Source organism: Fundulus heteroclitus, chromosome 24 (assembly GCF_011125445.2).
Source record: "Fundulus heteroclitus isolate FHET01 chromosome 24, MU-UCD_Fhet_4.1, whole genome shotgun sequence".
Lineage (NCBI taxonomy): Eukaryota > Metazoa > Chordata > Actinopteri > Cyprinodontiformes > Fundulidae > Fundulus > Fundulus heteroclitus.
In genome coordinates this window covers 6,138,890-6,163,535 of record NC_046384.1, presented here as the reverse complement: position 1 = coordinate 6,163,535, position 24,646 = coordinate 6,138,890, and the positions used below count along the sequence as shown (strand labels likewise).

The 24,646-nt window shown below is 42.3% G+C and overlaps 1 protein-coding gene across 2 annotated transcripts in view; it reads left to right on the top strand.

Moving 5' to 3' along the window:
- The first annotated feature begins 8,315 nt into the window (after nt 1-8,315).
- sh3bp4a (SH3-domain binding protein 4a) overlaps nt 8,316-24,646 on the top strand; it is a 30,312-nt gene continuing 13,981 nt past the window's right edge. Inside the window, exons 1-3 of one of the 2 annotated variants that reach the window (XM_012851688.3) lie at nt 8,316-8,595; nt 16,658-16,821; nt 19,171-21,518. In XM_012851688.3, the coding sequence (XP_012707142.2) occupies nt 16,701-16,821; nt 19,171-21,518 (2,469 nt within the window). In that variant the 5' untranslated portion in view covers nt 8,316-8,595; nt 16,658-16,700. Of the gene's footprint in view, nt 8,596-16,657; nt 16,822-19,170; nt 21,519-24,646 lie in introns of those variants that run through there. The other variant, XM_036128001.1, reaches the window with a different exon arrangement.

Below are 24,646 nucleotides of genomic sequence, written 5' to 3'. Positions count from 1 at the left end.
CAAAGGAACTTACATGTTAACAAAATTCTCACATTCAAAAAAAGAATACAGTTTTTGTTGTCCAAGAACTTTGGAGATATTTTTCAAATGAATATGTATAAGGTGTGTTGCGTTGGTGTTTTTATGAGTAATCAGCATGTTGCCTACAGTAGATAGTAGCGAGATTGGTCCAAGTTTTGAGAATCACACTAATCATGACTTTTGCATTACAGTCTGAGCGTCAAGCTAACTAGTAATCAGACTAATCAGAGTCAAGCTAACTAGTAATCAGACTAATCAATCAGAGTAATCAATTTAAAGTTGGGTGACCAGACGTCCCCAATTGGGAGAATCTGTCCCCAGGTAAAGCTGTCTTCAGAAATGTCCATGATTTCAGTGTTTTATGAATGAGGTCAAAATGTTGTGTGTGACAACAGCTATTATGCTAGCTGGTTGCAACTAGCGCGCCATCATACCGGCCCCCAAATAACAGCTAATCAGATTCAGGCTAACAGCTAATCAGAGTTAAACTAACAGCTAATTAGATTCAAACTAACAAGTAATCAGAGTTAAGCTAACAGCTAATCAGATTCAGGCTAACAGCTAATCAGAGTTAAACTAACAGCTAATTAGATTCAAACTAACAAGTAATCAGAGTTAAGCTAACAGCTAATCAGATTCAGGCTAACAGCTAATCAGAGTTAAACTAACAGCTAATTAGATTCAAGCTAACAAGTAATCAGAGTTAAGCTAACAGCTAATTAGATTCAAGCTAACAAGTAATCAGAGTTAAGCTAACAGCTAATCAGATTCAAGCTAACAAGTAATCAGAGTTAAGCTAACAGCTAATCAGATTCAAGCTAGCAAGTAATCAATTTAAAGTAGGGTGACCAGATGTCCTTATTTTGGAGAATCTGTCCCCGGCTAAAACTGTCTTCAGAAATGTCCATGATTTCAGTGTTTTATGAATGAGGTCAAAATGTGTGTGACAACAGCTATTATGCTAGCTTGTTGCAACTAGCGCGCCATCATACCGGCCCCCAACTAATAGCTAATCAGATTAAGGCTAATAGCTAATCAGAGTCAAGATGAGAACTTGTCAGAGTTAAGCTAATTGCTAATTAAAATCATGGTAACAATTTAGAATAATTCTAACAACTAATTAAAGTCAAGGTAACAGCTAAACATATGAAAAAAAGTTAGTTTGAGTCAATCTAATAGCTAATTAGCATCAAACTGAGGAGTAATCGAAGGTAAACTAACACAGTCAAGTTTAAAACTAGCAGAGCCAAATTAACAGCTAATTAGACTTAAGCTAGCAGGTAATCAGAGCTAAGATAACAGAGCTAATTGGGGTAAACTAAGGAGTAATCAGAATAAAAATAATACCTCAAGAGATTCAAGCTGAAAGTTCATTTGAGTCAAGCTACTACTAACCAGACCCAAAATTTCCGCCTAATTAAAGTCAAGCAAGAAGATTAACAAAGGTAGAATAACAGATAATCATGTCAATTAATAGTCAATACCCTTGATGATTTAGCTGGTCCACAGTAGTTGTTTTAGTAGTATGTATATTACATACATTTACTGTAGCAATTGACCTGTAACACAATGCAGATGTTTGGTGGAGAAAATGGTGAAAAACATAAAAATATAAAAAGAAACTGCATTACCTGCTCATTGTTTTTGAAATATTGAAATGCTTTTAGTTCAAATTAATAGACGATAGGTGGAAGAATGGATTTTATGAACGGAGAATAACTTCTCTTGAACGGTGCCTGTTAGTTTGACTCTAATCAGTAAAAGAAGTGCATTTGGCATACCTGTCTACGATGGAAGCTGTGGGAAACCTGAAACCCAAAGGCAACAAGAGTGCATTCTAAATAATAATTAAAAATGTTACAAGAAATTAACTTCTGTAGGATCTGAGAAAGCTGTGAATGAATATATCCATCTCACATCATTGCTCTTGTATCAGCATCTGAACTGAGAGTCCTTGGGAGAAGCACCAAATCCACCTCACCTTAACTGTAAAGACATCCAGAGGTTTTGCAGAATTAAATGCTGCTGCCTGTTATCGACTGGGTTATCTCAAGCCTCGTTTGGAGAAGATTAAAGAAAACACCCTGAAATCTAAAATGAACTGACAAAAATACAGCTGGCAGTAATTCGTCCCGACGCTTGAAGCATTCTCTGAATTAAGTGCGCTCTCCTTAAAATGCAAATTTGCAATCAGGATTTACCGGGAAATCCTAGAAAATGCTGCATAAGGAGCAAACATGTGCAGCCCTCCAATCCAATCTTTTTTTAGCAGCCTAAGTGATGAATACCCAATTTCAGATGAACAGGTTGTGCAGCATAAGCAGAAGAGTTAGACAGGGGTAGCAGAGGAAGTCAGGGAAAGTGTTGCAAAGTTTGGATAAATTATTCATGGTGCAAGTCTTTTTTTCTTTTTTTGCATTTTTATTAATTTTCATGGAATTACAAGAAATGCTTAGCTGTGCTTGGGAGAACAACTTCTTCTCTGCGCTTTTAAGGGGTTTCTTTTTTTTTTTTTTTTTTTTTTAGGCTTGCACCCTGCCAAATTCCTGGTGTTCTTTCCCATAACCAACCTGCTTGACAAGCAAACATCCAGTTATTCTGATGCAAAGTGAGGCACGCTGATAGCGAGGCTCCTTGATAAAGAGATGAATAGAAGGCCCCGCTTTTTTTTTCTTATGCGTCGCACAGTTCCCCATTCAGCCTGGATGAATAGATGCTTCCAAACTAGTCTGGGGTTTCTAATCAGAGACGATCTCTGGGGTCAACAACGGCTGTTTCAAGCATTTTATATCCAGCGGGAAATGTTCAACACTTCGTGGCAAGGATCTTACTCCAGATTCCCTCACAAATGCCATATTATCTTAATTTTAATACCTCGGCTAAACACAAACTTCTTTAAAATTGGATTTATGTCTTACATAAAAGAGAAATGTTTTCACAGTGTGAGTCGTAAATGATAGAGTAGTAATAGTGCTGCAAATCATACAAACCTTTATCTCTAAAATCAGCATCAGCAACCCGATATTGGAGAGATACATTTTGCATGGTGGTGGTGGCATCATGCTGTGGGACTGTTTCACTAGGACTGGACAGGCAGGGGAGTGTTAGTGGTGGAGTGAAGGTGAGTCCAGACATCGGATCCAGAGGTGTGGTGAGGAGATCAGCTGAAGGGATCCTAAGATGGGTTTTCTTGTGACCTCCAGGAACAAGGAGCCAAAGAACCGGGACCTCTGGAGCAGACCATAGATTGGATTCTGATTTCCTGGAAGAGAACATTAAGCTAGGAAGAAACCTGATTAGCACTCAGTGGGTTGGAACCGTACGCATCTGCATCAAGGGATGTGTTCCTCTTAAAGGTCTTCCGAATCAGACCATGATGAGCACCGGCTGTGAGGACACACCTACTGATCCTACCCTGCAATCAAAGGAGGCAAGGCAACACAACACAACCTGCACACACACCCCTGCGGATGTAATCTTTCAATCAATCAGCTTTATTTCTAAAGTACAGTTTTAAAAACCACACGGGCGACCAAAGTGCTGTACATCAAAACAAGAAAAGGTTAAAGGTCTTTGTCTCGTCCGACCATAAATCTTATGACTTCCAAGTGTTTGGGTTTACTTTTATGTATTTTGTGTTATTTCCTTGCTGTTTATTTATGTTCTAAAGTTCTTGCCTTATTGAGTCTGTTTCCCTAATTGTTTCCAGTAACGTGTTGCCATATTTGTTCACTCCTCTGTGTCTTAGTTTATTCTCGTGTTTTGTTCCTTGTATATTTGGATTTATCTCCCCTGGATCTCTGTTAGTTATTTTCCACTGGTTTACTGGTTTCTTTCTTTCTTAGTCCAGCTCCATTTATGTTAATAGTCTCCATCCCTCAGCCTCCCTGCTCTCCTTCTGCCTCAGTTGCTCCACATCATCCCCTGATTGACTCGTTCAATGCCATTCTCCACTCGTCCCTCAGTATATAAGCTCTCTGACTGTCATTGTTCTTTGCTTGATCCTACCGTTTGTTACTCTGTTGCTTGGTGATATTTTCTTGATTTTCCTTGTTTGCTTTGTTCCAAGACCTGCTAAGCTATTACATTTTACCTGATAACAGTTTGGGTCAGATGGTTGAACCGTAACTGGGTTCTTCAATTGGACAATGACCCAAAACCCACACATACGGGGTTTAGGACAATCAGGCAGGCAAACGTTAAGCTCCTGGAGATCCCTGATCTCATGTGTACTCATAATTTGTGGACTATACTTATATATCTGGCTGTGAGCCGGGAAATCAACCAATTTAAGTACAGTCTGCCATTAATGCCAAGAAGAGTTGACAAATATCCAGCAAGAATCACGCCACAAGAGGAAAACTTTTACCAAATGTGGAGTAAACCCAGAATAAACCCAAAGATTTACGCGTTTTTAAGGTTACTGCATTTATTTGTTGCAAAATTATTCAACTCTTGTATAAATCATTAATTGGCTAAAATTAATTTCATATTCATGCACACGATGAGCAGATGGAAACGTTTCACCCGATCTGTAGATTAGATTCACGTCATCCAAAAACACTGAAAGCATTTTTTTTTTTTCAGTTAACTCATGTGAGATTTCCCTTTCTAAAGCTATATTTTACTCGTGTGGTAAATGTCTGCTGTATTTCTATTAAGCGATTATTATTTTTTTAACCAAACATGAGCTGTTGTATCTGATCATATTAATCTCAGCCAGGTTCATGTTTTTAATCCCGAGGAGTAATTGAAAATGTATTTTTTTTTATTCTTATTATTTAGCTGTGTCACATGGAGAGGAGCAGCTCCAAGGTGACACCAGGTTGTTGAGCAGATATCGGAGTCACGCTTTTATCTGCGGTCTCTTCATTGCTGGCCTTGGTGGGTATTCATCGTGTTCCCCTGACAGAGAAAAATGAATAAATCACAGCGCTCTGTCAGAATGGAGACGCTGCTGCAGAATCTATCAAACCATCTGCGTACGGATAGAAAAAGATGTTGCACTTTTGGAGATGTGACAGAAGTGTGAAGGACAACAGAAAGAAGCTTCAAATGATTTTTTCATTTGTCTTAGAGGAATGCAACCATGCAGTTTTGACGGGGTTCGTTGGGAAAGTTCATCCTTAGGAAGAACTTTTCCTAAAACAGTTCAGCTGGGTTAAAACAAATTGATTTGTGTGTGTTTGTGTGCGTATTAATCACAGATTAGTGGATTATGAAGCTGCTGAGCATCAGTTTTATTCTCTCCTGTTCTCTTTCCTCACATAAACTGTAATCTTTGACGGCGAAATCCCAAAACAGCTGCTCTCATTCACCAATTTTTATGGTTTCATCATCAGAAAAAGGGTTAAATCTTGTTTATCTCGTAAGGCTGCAGTCTGAGGAACAAAATACACGACCGATCCTACATTTGTCAGGCCTTTTTAACTAACTTCTGCCAAATCTTTGATGAATCAACCTATTATAGAAGTAAAAATACCATTCATTTATTTAGAGTGGATCCAGTGTCTAATAGGAGTCAAAACTGGCAAACGGGAGATGCCTTTTTTTAGATGTGTGACTTTATCGTAAGGCACACCAAAAGATTTGAATCATTTCCCCCAAATAAGAGAAAAAACTCACAATATAAATGTAGGTCCTACTTTATGAGGCGGCGGAAAATTCAAGCATTTCTGCTTTTGTAAGAATCCGGAGATGTTTGGTGGTTTTCTGCTGCATTTTGGATTCGTCAGTGGCATCACACGGGGAGTTTAGCGGGCCGACAGCGTTTAATCACCTGACCCTCGGTGAACCACGGCTCATTAACTGGACCGTCCAGCTGCACACATCATTAAACTTTCCCTTTTATTTATCGAGAAACGCGTGCAGCATTTGTCACTAAACGTGCAGAACATGTGGCTTTCTTTCAGCACCAGGCATTGATGAAAATCCCTTTCTGCTCATCAAGGTAAAGCAGAACAGATCATTCATTTTATGACATCAGTTATGAGCTTTTATATCATTTTTATCGCAAAACGTTTTCTTATTATTTATTGGAACACAATTACTTAAAGGTGTTTTGGTAATGTCAATATTCAATTTACATTTGTCATTTATTTTATCATGAATTTGATCTTCTTTTGATTAATTTAGCAAAATAATTTTTTTTTTTTTACTGTTGCAGTGTTTTACTCAAGACAAAGCAGGTCTGGCATTTTTAGATATTATTTTATTAAGTCTTGATTTTACAGATGTTCTACAGTAATACCTATGACTTTCTGATGGGATCAATTATGACTTCTTAATCTTGAATTTCATTTGCATTCATGCAGTAATTTACATTTTTTTGGGAATGTATCGCGATTATTTTTATTATGTTATTCATAATTTACTATCATGTAGTGATTTCTATAGTGGATGTTGAAAATCTATGACTCCTTGATGTGATTATTTGTTTTTAAAAGAAGGGATATTAAATATTTATTCTTAAAAATAATGAATGTGATGAAGTTTGACATCTTTTTTAAATGTTGTAATGTGTTCATAATCTCTAAATTTTCAAAAGGTGTTCAATGACCATCAGTTCCTCTCAGATCTGTAGGTTCAGTAACTCGGAGCAAGAACTGTAAGGTACCTTTTCCTAAAACCTTTTTCTGTGCCAGCCATTTATATCTGGAAATCTTTACCTGAGGATAAATAATTGGCTCGGTTTAGATGAAGCCTCTAAAGGCGCCTCCACTGCCAACACCCTTTTACTTTATTTCCTCATATTGAAAGTATCCCTAGATCAGTGCTTCTGTGTTCTGTTTGTCTCCGTTTCACACTGAAACACCTGGTTCTTCCTGTTAAAGGGCGGTTTTTCCTCTCCACTGTTGCCACATGCATGCTCGGTGTGAGGCATCTGCAATCAAAGGAGGCAAGACAACCTCCCTAAAAACACAACCTGCACACACACACTCCTGCGGATGTAATATTTCAATCAATCAGCTTTATTTCTAAAGCACAGTTTAAAAACCACATGGGTGACCAAAGTGCTGTACATCAAAACAAGAAAATGTTAAAGGTCTTTGTCTCCTCCGACCATAAATCTTCTGACTTACAAGTGTTTGGGTTTACTTTTATGTATTTTATGTTATTTCCTTGCTGTTTATTTATGTTCTAAAGTTCTTGCCTTATTGAGTCTATTTCCCTATGTTAATTGTTTCCAGTAACATGTTGCCATATTTGTTCATTCCTCTGTGTCTTAGTTTATTCTCGTGTTCTGTTCTTTCTATATTTGGATTTATCTCCCCTGGATCTCTGTTAGTTATGTTCTGCTGGTTTACTGGTTTCTTTCTTTCTTAGTCCAGCTCCATTTATGTTAATAGTCTCCATCCCTCAGCCTCCCTGCTCTTCTTCTGCCTCAGTTGCTCCACATCATCTGGATTGACTCGTTCAATGCCATTCTCCACTCGTCCCTCAGTAGATAAGCTCTCTGATTGTCATTGTTCTTTGCTTGATCCTCCCGTCGGTTACTCTGTTGCTTCGTGATATTTTCTTGATTTTTCCTGTTTGCTTTGTTCCAAGACCTGCTGAGCTAATACATTTTACCTGATGATAACATTTTGGGTCAGATGGTTGAACCGTAACTGGGTTCTTCAATTGGACAATGACCCAAAACCCACACATACAGGGTTTAGGACAATCAGGCAGGCAAACGTTAAGCTCCTGGAGATCCCTGATCTCATGTGTGCTGATAATTTGTAGACTATACTTATATATCTGCCGGTGAGCCAGGAAATCCACTAATTTAAGTACATTCTGCCATTAATGCCAAGAAGAGTTGACAAATATCCAGCAAGAATCACGCCACAAGAGGAAAACTTTAGTGGTTTCTTTCTTTCTTAGTCCAGCTCCATTTATGTTGCTAGTCTCCATCCCTCCAGCCCTGTTAAAGGGCAGTTTTTCCTCTCCACCTTCGCCACATGCATGCTCAGTATGAGGCGTTGCTGCAAAACCAACGATGACACAAACACCTGTCCACTGTGGCTGCATGCATCCAGGAGGATGTACACGTTTTAACCCACTGGGAGAGTAAACCGAACTTATCGGCGTTGTCCGATGGATCGATTTGATGGATTTACGAATCGACTTTGTTTAAAGCGCCGTGAGAGGACGTCAGAGTCGATGCTATATAAACAAACAGAACTAAATTAAAAGTATTCTTTTTAAATACTTTAGACGTGATTAAATTAGCAATACGTTTTAATTTAAACATAGCCGTCTGCATGCGTGCTGACGTACCTGTGTTCAGGCCCCGCCCCCCATCGTGACATCACTCACTCTCCTCCAGCAGAGAGAGCGTCTGTCGTTCAGTTCTCCGTTAAAGCGGAGCGGTGATGGCCACTTCAGGTGCGTCTGCGCAGTTGTCCCCGTTAAAAAACAAACTTCTCGCGTACTAAACTCCTCACTTTGGTCCGGTGTTTGCTTTATCCTCCCTCCTGAAGACAATCCGACCGGGGAGAAACCATAAAAGCGAGGCAGAGGAGTAGCGGTCTTCCTCTCCGCCGGGTCCCGACACTTTGAGCCGGGAGCGCTTCCAGCGAGCCAGAGGTCAGTTCAAATTATCGGCAATTTAACAGCTTCCTTCTCCTCCCTTAGTTAGCTTTCTCCTCCGCCTCCGTTTGCTCTGTTCGTTCAACAGATCAACTGGTTCGGATCAAATCGGCGCCGCTAAACGTGTTCGCCTCTCTGCACCGGCGCCTATAATAATAGATTTATCCACTTTGTGCGCGTCTGGAATCCTGATAGTGACACGGTGGTTGGGGTGTAAATCATTTTGTTTTCCACGAATACTTGTGCTGTTTTTGTGTAAATAAATATATATTATTTTTTTAGGTAACACGCGCAATAATTTCCACCCAGTGTTTATTTTCTGCGTACATTGAAAGGTTTGTGACAGAAACGCTCAGCAGCAGATGTAGGTGGAGGAGAAGCGGCTGCGCTGACAGCAGCAGGATAATGTCTGTGAACACAATGGTCCAGAGCCTTCTCAGTTGTGCCAATAAGGTCATCTGATAAGCTGAAAATCCCCTGCCTCTTCCTCCTCCACCTCCTCCTCCTCCTCCTTCATCCCCCTGGTCCTCTTCTCTCTCCAACCCAAGGACTCCTGCTTCCTCCTAAATCCTGCAGACAACTCTGCCTACATCTCTCTTATTTTATCCTCGACTTTATCTGTCATTTCTTCCCTTTTCTCCAACCCCTTCCCTCTGGTTCCTCCTTCCTCCTCCAGGATGCTGCTGCAGAGTTCTTTAGGTGGAAACCATCAGCTTATGGAGGGAAAACGAAAATGTAAATGCAAGCAGGAAATAATATTCCCGGCTTGATCCGATTTAACCTAATCTAACTTGACAAATAGCCGCAGTGATAAACTCTGAGCGGGCCACTTTTGTAGCCTGGAGGTATTTTCAGCCTTGGGATGACGGGCAGCAGCAGCTGTGATGGAGGGAACCTTCTTGGTGGCATCGGGCGGAAAATTGAATGATGAAAGTTTATTATTTGTCGCTTTATTATTGCTGCAGGTTTTAGGCGAGGGCAGATCCAAGCACCGAGGCATTTCTCTTTGAAGCAGCTCATACTCTCATCTTTGTTATCGAAGCAAAAAGAGATTTATGCAGGAAATATAGTAAAGTACATTTTATTTATATAAACACCCATTAGCCGTTCTAAAGGACCTTTATGTCCATAACTATATCGTTCTGACTGGTTATTAACATTAAATATATTTTAGCATCTATTTAGGGTGCATGCGCAGGGAGAACATGCTAGGATTTGAACCCAGGACCTTCTTGCTGCGGGGCAACAACTGTGCTCTGACAGAAAAAATGAAAACCGATCTTTAGTTTTTATGATTCAGCTTTCCTAATCGAACAAACGCAGACAATCTAAACGAGTACTGCAGGTTGTAGAGAGGAAGGAATCAAACATGAAACTGTTTGTTTGAGCCTAAAATCTAATTATTTCTGTCAAACAGGTAATGTAAACTTTACAGCTTTATGGATTGTAGGCTGTCTTTTTCTTTTTTACTTTTTACATATTTCCCAATCCGAACATGGAAATCAATGTAACTCCCGTGAACTACGAGCCGAAACACAGCTAAATAGGGAAAAGTCGTGAAAAGGACATGTTATCTCTGCATGTTCTCCCTGTGTGGGTTCTCTCTGGGTACTCCGGGTTCCTCCCTCAGTCCAAAAACACGACTGTTCAGTTAATCTGTCTCCTTATGAGCCCTGAGGTGTGAGTCTTTGCATGGCTGTTTGCCTCTACGTGTCCCTGGGATGAACTGCAGACCTATCCAGGGTAGACCCTGTGAACCTGCACTGAAGAGCTGATACAGACGATGGATGGATGGATGGATGTATGGATGGATGGATGGATGGATGGATGGATGGATGGATGGATGGATGGATGGATTGATGAATAAAGTAGCTCTGGGAATTCAAGATATTGCCTAATAACGGTGATATCTGCTGCGGTGTCTCATTTCCAGCTGTGAAGCGGCTAGAAGGACAAACTCTCCACCGGCTTCTGGCTCCTAGAAGCAGTTATTGTAATAAGAGTCACTCGGGGATTAGGACCAGCCGACTCGTGGTTAATTAAACTCCTCGACATGCTCTCCGCTCCTCGGCTCTCTCAGCCTGACTGGAAATGAGTTCATAACGCACCGACTCGCATGTGAGCCCTGTTTGCATTTTTCAACCGAGTCAAACCCCACCAGCTCTCCTGGCGGCGTGCTGCAAAGCGTGTCTCCTCTGTAGTGGAAATGTCTCTGCTGATGTGATGGATGGGTGTGCATAAAAATTGATACAAAGATTAATATTGATGTTTTAAAAAGATATTCTGGCTGTCAATATCGATATACCTCCCAACCCGTAGGGGGTGTTGTTACAGCGCGCCATTACTGCTCATAGCGAGGAAGTGCAAGACGAATTTGCAGAATGACCGACAGGATATTAGAAGCGTCTTCGTCCCTAAAATCAGACGTTTGGGCACATTTTTGGTTTCTGTGATACATTAAATGTATTAAACCAAATGCACTTTATTTTCCTGTTAATATATCAGTGTTCAACAAATTGAATATAAATATAATATTTGGTTGGTTGTGTTGATTGAATGACATTGAGCATTAAATAATGAATATCGATATTGGAGTCAAATCAAGCTGAGCTATATCAAGAATTGTATTGTATCGTGAGCTGTGTATCGAGTATCGTATTGGATCGTGAGCTATCTGTCGAGAATCGTATTGTCATGAGCTGTGTATCGAGAATCGTATTGTATCGAAAACTGTATCGAACCTATTGTATCGTGAGCTGTGTACCGAGAATCGTATTGTATCGTGAGCTGTGTACCGAGAATCGTATTGTATCGTGAGCTGTGTATCGAGACTCGTAATATATCGTGAGCTGTGTATCGAGAATCGTATTGGATCGTGAGCTGTGTATCGAGACTCGTGATATATCGTGAGTTGTGTATCGAGAATCGTATTGTATCGTGAGCTGTGTATCGAGAATCGTTTTGTATCGTGAGCTGTGTATCGAGAATCGTATTGGATCGTGAGCTGTGTATCGAGAATCGTATTGGATCGTGAGCTGTGTATCGAGAATCGTATTGGATTGTGAGCTGTATATCGAGAATCGTATTGGATTGTGAGCTGTATATCGAGAATCGTATTGGATCGTGAGCTGTGTATCGAGAATCGTATTGGATTGTGAGCTGTATATCGAGAATCGTATTGGATTGTGAGCTGTGTATCGAGAATCGTATTGGATCGTGAGCTGTATATCGAGAATCGTATTGGATTGTGAGCTGTGTATCGAGAATCGTATTGGATTGTGAGCTGTGTATCGAGAATCGTATTGGATCGTGAGCTGTATATCGAGAATCGTATTGGATTGTGAGCTGTATATCGAGAATCGTATTGGATTGTGAGCTGTATATCGAGAATCGTATTGGATCGTGAGCTGTATATCGAGAATCGTATTGGATTGTGAGCTGTGTATCGAGAATCGTATTGGATCGTGAGCTGTGTATCGAGAATCGTATTGGATCGTGAGCTGTGTATCGAGAATCGTATTGGATTGTGAGCTATCTGTCGAGAATCGTATTGTCATGAGCTGTGTATCGAGAATCGTATTGTATCGTGAGCTGTGTATGGAGAATCGTATTGGATCGTGAGCTGTGTATGGAGAATCGTATTGGATCGCAAGCTGTGTATCGAGAATCGTATTGGATCGTGAGCTGTGTATCGAGAATGGTATTGGATCGTGAACTGTATATCGAGAATCATATTGTAATGTGAGCTGTGTATCAAGAATCGTATTGGATTGTGAGCTGTATATCGAGAATCATATTGTATCGTGAACTGTGTATCGAGAACCGTATCGAATCTGCTCATCCTAGATTGATACCCAGCCCTAGTAATGGAAACAAAAGGGAAATCTGTCCATGCTGCCGTTCTGCACGGGCCTCCACAGATGAGAGAAAACAGGAAAGTTTTCATCTTTTTTCAGGGAGTTAATTTCACCAGCGATCGGATCCATCAGACTGCAGGTAGCAGCTCCTTTGTTGCTGTATTGATAAATGCTGCACTCACCTGTCCTGTATTTACCTTTGATCGCTTCAAGGCGGGAGGCGACATCTCTGTCTGAGTCGGGCTCATTGATCACACACCAGTGGCGCTCATTTTCCCCTCAGAAGGAGATGTGTGATCGATGGCCTCACTGGATCTTTTTCATTGTGGGAGGAAATGTGTGTTTAAAAAGTTTAGTTTATTTATAAAGCAAAGAGCAACAAATAAAGTCACCCAGCAGAACTGTTAGAGACAGTTAATGGGTTCAGCTCTAATCCAGTGCAGCACAGATTAAAACCTCAGATTCTGTTCATCCATCCTTCCATCATTCATCCATCCATCATCCATCCATCATCCATCCATCCTTCCATCATCCATTCATCCTTCCATCATCCATCCATCAATCCAACCATCCTTCCATCATCTATCCATCATTCATCCATCCATCCTTCCATCATCCATCCATCAATCCAACCATCCTTCCATCATCTATCCATCATTCATCCATCCATCCTTCCATCATCCATCCATCAATCCAACCATCCTTCCATCATCTATCCATCGTCCATCCATCCATCCATCCATCTATCCAACCATACATCCATTCTTCCATCATCCATCCATCCATCCATCATCCATCCATCCAACCATCCTTCCATCCATTCATCCATCCATCCAACCATCCTTCAATCATCCATTCATCCATCCAACTGTCCATCCATCCTTCCATCATCCATCCATCCATCCTTCCATCATCCATCCAACCATCCTTCCATCATCTATCCATCATCCATCCATCAAACCGTACATTCATCCTTCCATCATCCATCCTTCCATCCATCCATCCATCCATCCATCCATCCAACCATCCTTCCATCATCCATTCATCCATCCAACTGTCCATCCATCATCCATCCATCTTTCCATCATCCATCCATCAATCCAACCATCCTTCCATCATCTATCCATCATCCATCCATCCTTCCATCCATCCTTCCATCCATCATCCATCCATCCATCCATCCAACCGTACATCCATGCTTCCATCATCCATCCGTCATCCAACTGTACATCAATCGAACCATCCTTCCATCATCATCCATCCATCCATCATACATCATCCAACCATCCATCATCCATCCATCCAACCATCCGTCCATCATCCATTCATTCATCCATCCAACCATCCTTCAATCATCCATCCATCCATCATCCAACTGTACATCCATCCTTCCATCCATCCTTCCATCATCCAAGCACTAGCTATGTTTTCATGAACAAAATTTCACAATCGTATTAAAATGAATTCGGATTAAATAATCGGGTAGTACCATTTAAATGGGCACTCAATCAATCAATCCGATCATAATGTGCGTGTTTATGCACCTGGCGTCATTCAGAATTGAACCACTCTGACATGTAGTTATATAATTTGCCCTAAAATAAGCCACAGAAGAAGTGCTTCAGTCTTTGCTACACAACAAAAAATAGTAAACAAATCAGTATTATTATATTATATGAGTTCATTTGTCTTCGGAGCGCCCAGGCTGGACTTGCACCAACTTCTAATTACGGTTGAAACGGTACTGAATAAATAATAATTTTGAGCTCTTTAATTTTTTTAAACAGAAAAGTTGTATCGGGAGCTCTGACAGTCTTACTTCCCGTCATACTTATTTCCACCACTCAACAACGGGGAAACACGTCACATTAAGTCTGGGCGCACATGTGCACTCTGGTCAGTTTGCCACATTCGGAATTACTTGAGCCTGAAAAGCATTTATATGAACGTTGATCGAATTATCAATCAGGCATAAACCACCCCTCTCATTCCGGATACAATTTAATTTTGATTGATCTTAATCTGATCACAATATTCCGATTGACTTGTTTACATGACGCATTTTTACTCCGATCGGACATTTATTTCGATTACTTTTGTCCGTGTAAACGTAGCTAGAGAGTGGTAAAGCAGAATGCATCCTGGGTGCTTTCCTTTGTATGTTCTCTGGGAGGAGGGTCTTGGACAGACTTAGAACTCATCTGAGGGACTAAACTATTTCAATCTCTTCTGTTCTGTGAATCCCTGAGTATCACCCATGATAAGTTGGAGAATGTTGCAGGGAAAGGGGATTTCTGAGTTTCCCTCCTGAACCTGCCACCTCTATAACCTAATCTCTGCAAAGACGGAGATGAAGGACCTGAGACACTGGACTGCGCTTGTCTGGCCTGATAAAATTCCCAAAATAGTCAGTCCATGAATATTTAAAACCATCTCCAGTCCTAAATCTATCGGCTCCACTTAGACTGACAGGGCGAATGCGTGTTTGGACTATCTCTGCTATCAACCTGGTTTGTACGTTTTGCAGCATCGGATTTACGCTTCTCTGTTTTGTCAAAACTTGCAGCACATCGCTGTCATTCTGGCAGCAGGACAAACTTCAATTAAAGTCGGCTGCAGTGGAAGTTCATAAAGCGGAGCAACTAACCTGTCCTTTCAGTCAAAACATCTGTGCTTAAAGGGTAAAGAGCTTATAATTGCATTTATTCGGGCATTGATGACTGACCCTTCACAGCCTAGAGCTACACTGAGTTAGAGGTCTGCTCATTTTAATGGCTCAACTCTCACTGCAAAAACAGAACTAAAAATAAGTAACATTTTCTTTAAATGAGTGTATTTGTCCTTGATTTGAGCAGGTAAATAAGATGATTTTCCAATAGAATAAGATTTTCCCACTTAAAATATGAACAATTCATCTCCATCATCTTATTTCAAGGGCAGGATGTCTAATTATCTTATTTTAGGGGCAAAAATACTCATTCCATTGGCAGATAATCTTATTTACTGGCTCAAATCAAGGACGAATAGACTAACTTTAAGAACATTTACTTGTTTTTAGATCCATTTTTGCAGTAAAAGTAAAGTAAAGTAAAAATAATGAGATCTAAGTGGAGCCCTGACTATTTTTACCATGAGGTTCAGAGCAAATGTTACTTAGTTTCTAACTCACTGTTTGCTGCCCTGAATATTAACTGTAAATCACTGCTTTGTGAAAACAAGCACCTGCGTGTGAAGGAAAGTCTTTCCTCTCCCCACGTTATGCCTCTAATGACGATAATCAGCTGAAGGGTTTTTCACAGCAGCTCCGCCAGCCTGCGTCGCTCTAATCAAATTAAAACGCCGTCATTATGTGTGCAAATACACATCCGTTCATGCTGGCCGCGCCCTGCAGGCGCAATAAAAGGCAACCGGGGGAAGTTTGCCATCCAAACAGATTCTCGCTGTGTTTCTGACGCCGTTAAAGTGCTCCGCTGACTGCGGCGTCGTGTGTGAATTCAATCACAGCTCAGTGGAGTCAGGAAGTTGTTGACTAGCTTAATGCGGTCCTAGATGTAAAATGAACGGGTTTAACGGTTTTATGCTTCAGCTTGGTGTCTAAAACACACATTTTGCATATCCAGGCGTTGGCTAAGATCATTTAATGATCTAGTATACTATGGATGGTGGTCTCCTAATCAATCCCTGATTGTATTACAGGTGATTTAAACTAACAGGTGTAGAGTGCGTTTCTAAAGCTGAGGACTTACTGTAGCGTCTTTGTTTTATGCCCTGAGTCTGGGCCGTTAAAGGATAATAGATGGAGCTCAGTTTGGGCATTTAACTGAAATTAATGGCGCTGTTTTAACTTTAATACCGCTGCAACTTCCACAGTCTGCATTGCACGCCTAAATGATTGTGGTGTTTTTAGTTGCCTGGTATTTGGACAGTATTTTCAGTGTTTATTTCATTCCCGACTGCTCTTTCAGGGTATTAGTCTCCTCCGGTTGCTTTTCGATCGCTGCTTTCCTCTTTGCTTTCAGCTCTGCTGCTCTTTCCATCGATTCAGAAATAACTAATTTCTCTCCGAATCTTGTTCTCTAGTGCCGCAGCTTTGACCTTTGATATCGTTGCTGATCTAGGAAATCAGCAGCAGGGTTTGGAAGTAATTCCAGCACACGTGACCGCCACCCTGAAACTCTCGGTGTGTTTGTGTCCCCTTCCAGGCTGAAAGCTGCCAATGAGCCCATGATTTCATAAGCAGCGGCCATGGCTGCCCATCGAATCGTCCGAGTGAGCAACAACCACATCCTGCCTCGCTGTAAGTCTGAGGGGACGCTCATCGACCTCAGTGAAGGAGTGTCTGGGGCCAGTCTCAATGATGTTAAAGGTCAGTGTCTCGCTGCACTTCCACCTCAGTTGCTCTGGGATTTATAGCCAGGGTTCATATGTAGTCTGGAAACGTCTAGAATTTTAATTCAGTCTCATCCTGATCTGGATAGGTGTGGAAAAACGCTTTATTCTATGTTTCACTGACTAAATGTTGTGTCCTTCTTTACTTACAGTTTGTGTGGGACATCTGCCACTAATTCCTCCTGAATTTTAGTATTTTAGATTTTATAATGAATGTAAAGTACAGAGAACTCGTGGAAACTGATTCTGAAAAAGTAATTTTTTTACATGAAAATAATCCCCGTGTAGAGTTCTCCCAACTCAGTCTCCGTACAAAAGAAACATGATTTGAAGGAGTTTTAAAATGATTCAAACAACATACAACAGCAACACAATGCCAAAAAGGAACAGCAGCAGCAATAACCTCAGAGAAGCAGCTGCTGAAGGCCTTTTAAAATATGTTTGAAGCCAATCGTCTTATTTAGATTTTTTCACTTATTCACAAGCGGAAAACAATTCAATTCTGTTTTATTTATATAGCACCAATTCATGAAACATGTCATCTCAAGGCACTTTCCAAAGTCGAATACAATCAGATTCTCCAGGTTGGTCAGAAAGTTTCCTCTCTAAGGAAACCCAGCAGGTTGCATCAAGTCTCTCCAAGCAGCATTCACTCCTCCTGAAAGAGTGTAGAGCCACAGTGGACAGTCGTCTGCATTGTTGGTGGCTTTGCAGCAATCCCTCATACTGAGCAAGCATGAAGCGACAGTGGAGAGGAAAACTCCCCTTTAACGGGAAGGAAAAACCTCCAGCAGAACCAGAACCAGGCTCAGTGTGAACGCTCATCTGCCTCGACCCATTGAGAGTTAACAAAAAGGCTAGAGTCTGCGATTTTTCCGGAAGTTTCCCCAGTCCCTTTGTGAATAACTGCACATGCTCTTCCGCTCCACTAATGGTTCGCGTGAAACAAAATCTCCCAAATCCACTCTGGTCTTGTTTCTTTCTACTGAGGCCTTCCGCTTCTTCTCATAAACATGAACACGGTTTGCTTCTTGCGACTCTCAGCCATGTTCAAAGTATACGGTGAGAGTAGTGGAGATTCAATGAAAGGCTAACACCGAAGCTAACTGCTAAGCTAACTGCTAAGCTAACCGCTAAGCTAACTGGATGCATAAACACTAGAAATGCGCATGAGCAGCCAGCAAGCGGAACTAACGAGGAACAAGCACAAACACTGGCATTATGTATTACATAATATATTAATCACTACTAGGATGGAAGAATGATTTTATCCGGTTTAACATAAAGTGTTTCTGAGCAGGATTACCAACTATAGCTTTAAGACAGCTAACAATCCTTCCAGGAGTGGACGTCCTTGAAAATAAACTCCAAGATCAAACAGTGAAAAGTCTCAGAGAAAGGACAAAAAAACTCAAGAGCTCCATCTCAGACTCTATTGAACACAGTTTGCATGTGAAAGATTAAATCTTATGACAGAACCATTAGAAAAACAAGAATAGCAACATGACTTAGGTTTGCAACATAGAATCTGAATAAATAACAAAACTTCTGGAAAAATGTACTATGCACAGGCAAGACCAGAGAGAATATGTTAAGAAACCTAAAGACAGCAAATCAGCTAAAACACATCTGTCAAGCATGGGCTACTTTTACAGCCACAGGACCTCGTCTTCTTGTTGTAGTTGAGTCGCTCATAAAGTCTCCTGCATGCCGAACTATCCTAGAGTCCATCTGAGTCCATCTGTCCAACAGCTGAAGCTTGGTCCAAACAGGGTCACCAACAACAGAATGATTAGTCTTTAGTCCAGCCAAAGTCCAGACCTCAGCCTGGTTGAAATACTGTGAAGGGAAACTAATGTCTTCAAACCTTAATGGACTGAAGCAAAGTTGGAAAGAGGTTAAGAGACAGAAATCCTCCTCAACGATGTGTGAAACAAACAACCACTCAGAGATATTGCTGTTAAAGACGGTTCTAATAGCTGTCGAGTCATGGGTGCACTTATTTTTTCACATATAGCTTTTTCATTTCAGCTTTTTAAAGACAACAAAAGTGGATCTGTTATTTGTTTGGTATGATTGAGGTTAGATTGAAATAGCTAAAAGCTGGAAGAGAGAATGTTTATTATTGTGTCCTGATAATCAGCATTATGTCAAGAAAGTATTTTGCGACCCAAATTACCACCAACTCATTACTTCAGCTGGTGTTTGAATATGGTAGGAGGACTGCAGCATTTTAAATGATCCACAGATAAGGTGGATTTATCCTAAGAAAGACAAAACTGTCTGTAATCGGGACAAACTTGATTGTGCTCTTCTTTCTTTTCAGTGCCATCTTCCAGTGCCTTAAAGCTGGACACTCAAGACTCGCTGGGAGCTGCACAGGAGGTGGTTGCTATCAAGGATTACTGCCCGAGCAGCTTCACCACACTGAAGTTCTCCAAAGGGGATCGCCTCTACGTGCTGGACACGTCGGGGGGAGAGTGGTGGTACGCCCACAACAACACGGAGATGGGATACATTCCAGCCGCTTACGTCACGCCGCTCAACCTCAGGAACTCTTCGCTAAGCGACAGCGGGATGATCGACAGCCTCGGGGAAGGGTATGAGGACGGGGGGAAGGAGTTTAGAGGTCTTGGGGAGTGGATGGGGATGAGCCTGAAGCCCGCCAGCATTTACAACAACACTCCTTTTTCAGTGAACCCCTTTGTCTGTCCGTTGAATCAAAACTCCAAAGACGTGGGTGTGAGGAACTCGGCGGATCTTATTTACTTGGACTCTCTGGCATCACCGTCATCTTGTTCAAACAGCTGCACAATTACAAGCAATGGGTTTAGCAGCTTCCATATCAATGACCTCGACTCAACCAGCCCAAACCAAGAGGTTTCACCCAACTTCCAGAGAGACAATCCCTTTTTCAAGAGCAAACGTTCGCACAGTCTGTCCGAACTGTCCGTCCTGCAGCAACAGTCAAATCCAACTCTACCGTCGTCTGGATTCTTTACGGGCCTGACAGCTCCTTTACCGGAACAGTTTCAGAGCAGAGAGGACTTCAGGACCGCCTGGTTGAACCACAGAAAACTAGCGAGGTCCTGCCACGACCTCGACTCTTTGGGCCAGAGTCCCGGATGGGGTCAGACCCAACCGGTGGAGACCAACATCGTTTGCCGGCTGGACTGTAACGGAGGCGTGGTTCAGCTTCCCGACACCCACATCAGCGTACACATCCCTGAGGGGCACGTCAGTCCCGGTGACTTCCAGCAGATCTCCATGAAAGCCTTACTGGACCCTCCTCTGGAGCTGAACGGCAACCACTGCTCCACCGTAAGTCCCGTGGTGGAGCTCAAGCTCAGCAATATGGAGACAAAGTCGTTTATAACACTGGAGATAAAAGTATCGGTAGCTGTGAGGAAGGAGAGTTGTCACGTTGCCGATGTGCTTTGTGTTCGCAGTGATTGCAAAGAAGGGCCTTACACCCCAATACCCAATGCCTACATTTACAAAGATACAGTGCAGGTGCAGCTGGGTAGTCTGGAGCCTTGCATGTACGTAGCTGTCGTGGTGCAATCACAATACATCAGCCACAACACGACGGTCTGGGACCACATGCAGAGAAAAGTCACTCTGGGGGTATACGGACCCAAACATATCCACCCTTCATTCAAGACAGTCGTGGCCATGTTTGGGCATGACTGCGCCCCCAAGACATTGTTGGTGAATGACGTGACATGGCAGGGGGCCTCCACTCCACCAGTGGCGCTCCAGCTGTGGGGGAAGCATCAGTTCGTGCTGACTTTCCCGCAGGACCTGCAGATTGGACTGTACTCCAACATGTCCAACTACCAGGTGAAGCCGAGCGAAGGAGCCGGGATAATTCGGGGATTCCAGCTAAAACTGGGGAAGGTTAGCAGGCTGCTCTTCATGATCACGTCGCACAACCCCGACAGTATCTCAGACTTCACTCTCAGGGTCCAGGTTAAGGACGCTCTAGACTGCATCCTGACCCAGTTCTGTGTCCAGACTCCACAGCCGCCACCGAAAACCGGGGCGAGGATCACCGGCCAGCGGAGGTTTCTGAAAAAGAGCGAGGTCGATAAGATCGTACTGTCGCCTCTGGCCGTCACGTCAAAGCACCCAAAGTTTCAGGATCGGTGCATTACTAACCTGAAGTTTGGTAAACTGATTAAAACGGTGATCAGGCAGCACAAGAGCACGTACCTGCTGGAGTACAAGAAGGGGGACGTGATCGCTTTACTCAGCGAGGAGAAAATCAAACTGCGAGGGCAGCTGAGGACCAAGGAGTGGTACATTGGATACTACCAGGGAAAGATGGGGCTGGTGCACGCCAAGAACGTTCTAGTTCTCGGTAAGGTCAAGCCCATTTATTGGTGTGGGCCAGACCTCACCACCACGATGTTGTTGGATCAGATCCTGAAGCCTTGCAAGTTTCTCACCTACATCTACGCGACTGTGAGGACCGTCCTGATGGAGAACGTTGGCAGCTGGAGGGCGTTTGCGGACGCTCTTGGATACGGGAACCTGCCGCTGAATTACTTTTGTCGGACCGAGCTGGACAACGAGCCGGAGAAGGTGGCGTCGGTTCTGGAGAAGCTGAAGGAGGAGTGCACTAACATGGAGAACAAGGAGAGGAAGTCCTTCCAGCGGGAACTCATGATGGTGAGACATCCTTTTGTATCTGCAGACCTGAGTGTGTTGGGGCGAAACAGCCAGAGCTTCTACAATGTCATTCAATCACTTCCTTTACGGTTTCCTTAGGTTTTGCTTTAAATCAATGGTTGTAACTTTTAAATGGTTTTAGTCAACAGTTTTTCATAATTTCAGAAGATCTTCGGGGTTGCCCCCAGAAAATGGGGTAATCCTGGCAGTAGGTGCTGTGGTGAGTTGCGGGAGGTCCGCAGGTAACCGTGGGGGGTAAGGGGTTTGGGGGGGGGGGGGGGGGGCTATTGGGTTGGGGAGATGTTGTTTGCGGAACTGGAGAAGCGCAACGAGCGTCACGTCATGCAGCTCGAACAAGGGGCGTAGCATGAACCTCGGTGTTCGTCAAGCTAATAACAGCTAGCGCGTTAGCTTATTTACACCAGGAGGTTTTCAAATAAACCAACGACGCTTAGCCTAGCGGGGGGCCGAGTAAAGCCAGGCAGGAAACCCTGAACTTTCTTTAGTCTTTGGCTGCTTTTTGAATGGTATGTGAAATTTTTTTTTAATTATTTTTAATTTGGTTAATTTTTTAGTGAAGCCACTTCATTTTTGTCAAGTCACAGAGGTGTTTAACCACAAAGTCTGAAAAAGCACAAGTCATTGTTAGAGGCGGGCTGTACCTTAAACATCGGTCAGAACCGAGTCCATTTAGGCCGAAGCTAAGTTCTTCACTTTCATTGGCTCAAACTTTCAGTCTTCGCTGAAATTAGAGAACTTTTGGAAAAACTCTTGAATTAAAGGGGGCTGTTTTATACAGGAAATACACCCAGATAATACTAACGCTTACAGTTAGTAGGCCAGAGCTTTAACAAAATCAGGAATCAAGCAAATAAATGGGGAAGTTTTATGAAAGGAGACACCAAAACCCCCTTTTAGTGGCCAGTATAGTGAGAATTAGAAGCAAAGGTGAGTCAAAATGGATGTTAAAGCTGACGCTTTGTGAAGTTACTCCTAATTTCCTCCTAGAATCACGTGTTTTATTTGCAGCAGGATCTGCATTGTGTAAAAACAACCTGATTTCCGCCGTGACACTCAGTCACGTGAACGTGTAAACGGTAAACAGCTCATCTCGGAGCCCCGAGGTGGCGAGACAAGCCGTCATGTAGCGCTAAAGTGATCCTGAATGAGTTTTCTCCACAACGCTTTTATCCCGAAGCACTTTAGCGGCGTTACTGCTCTTTGAGCGTTGATGGGGTTGATGAAGCGTGCAGGTTTGAGCAGCTATAGATGTGTTTTCCCCTCACGGCGCTAACCGGAGCCGCTCACCTGCCACCGTCGCACCTTTCCCTGTTGTCCGTCTAATAATCAGAGGCCGGCTTTTATCCTGCCAGCTGTGCCGAGGCTTTTTGACCCTCTGGGTCCTGCTTGCTATCTCTGAGCCGTTCTCTGTGCCTCGCTTCTCTGAGGTTGCTCTGTTTTATGAGGTTTGCTGCCTGATATGCTCCAGCCTGGTCCTGTAATTTCCCTCTGAAGTCAGAGAGGCTTTCATCAGCGAGGTTTTTGTCCGCTGACCTTCATGAGGTTCAAAGAGTTGCAGATGTCCGTACGGTCGTTGTTTACGTCCCATCTAAGGGTTTAAGCCTGAATAACAGCAGCTCTGAACTTGTTTTTTGCAGATTTCCTGGTGTATGAGCTGCTGGAAATCACATTAAAGGTTACTGACGGTTATAGTTTACGCTGTAATGCTCGTGTAATTCATTTTATGGTCTTTTGATTGTCTACCTACTAACATGCAACCCAGTGAGCTGAATAATTCAAATAAAACACAAAGAGAAACAAACAGAAACGCATTAAAATATAATAAGTTCAAACAGTTTAGAAGGAAAAACACTGACATATGTTGAAGCTCTTGTTATAAAACTGTTTTTCTAATTTTAGCGTTAAAGAGGAAGCTCTTTATTAGCAGTTCCTCCTTTTCAGGAACCACTCCTTTGCTACTTAGGGTTGACCTAGATCGTTTTTTTTTTTCACAATATTCAAGACGACACATTTTATGTCCAACAATTTCAGGTTTTTTTTTCTTCCTCAGTTTGTTTTATTAATCTCATGTCGTACAGGTGTCACATGCATCTCATCCGAATCCCGTAACAAGGTCATTATTAGCGGGGTTGTGTAGAACCCGGCTGCACGGTGATTAGATCCCTCAGACAATGTTCTCCAGGCTACAGTTATCGCTGTCGCAGTTTTTCTTCCTTCCACCAAACTTTCCACCAACGAGCTTGGATCCATAAATCTGTAAACATCCAGCTTCCTGACAATCCAAGTCAGCAGTGTTTCCCGTGGTTGTGTCGACCATAGCGTGGCCGTAACATTTCTCTGTTAAATTTTATTGATTTTTTAAAAATAAATCTACTTTCTACAAATCGGTGGTTTGCTCATTTGAGCAGGTAAATAATATTATCTGCCAATGGAGTGAGTATTTTGACCCCTAAAATAAGATAATTAGATATAATGCACTTGAAATAAGATGATGGAGATGAGTTGTTCCTATTTTAAGTGCAAAAATCTTATTCCATTGGCAGATAATCTTATTTATCTGCTCAAATCAAGGACAGATACACTCATTTTAAGAAAATATTACTTATTTTTAGTCTGTTTTTGCAGTGCAGCGGTCCATTCTCAAACATCGCTGGCCTGTGAGCCAAAGCATCAAAATAAACTGATATTGAGGTATTCTCTTGTTAGCTGGTTTGCTCCTTTTTCTGGGTATTTTCTTTAAAGACTAGGTGGACTTGAAAGGTTCTGATTAACCCTGACTTCACGTCTGCTCACATCTAAACGCTCCTGCTTCAACCGGTCTTACGTAATGTTTCTCCCTGAGGAGAGGCGTGACCGTCGCAGTCCGGTACGCCACGCAGCCTCGGATTAAACAAACGAGAAGAAATCTCCTGCAGTTGTTACCCAATCAGACATTCCTAGCAGTGGAAAGCCGTGGCTGTAAAGTCGCCCGTTAGGAAAACGCCGTTGTTTCCTGCTGACCTGGTTTTCACTGTATCCGTTAAAAAGGCCCGCGGCACAACGCCAGAACCACAATAATCTGAGTTTGTGAATCAGAGAGCAGCTCCATAAGTTGTCCCCGTTGCCTT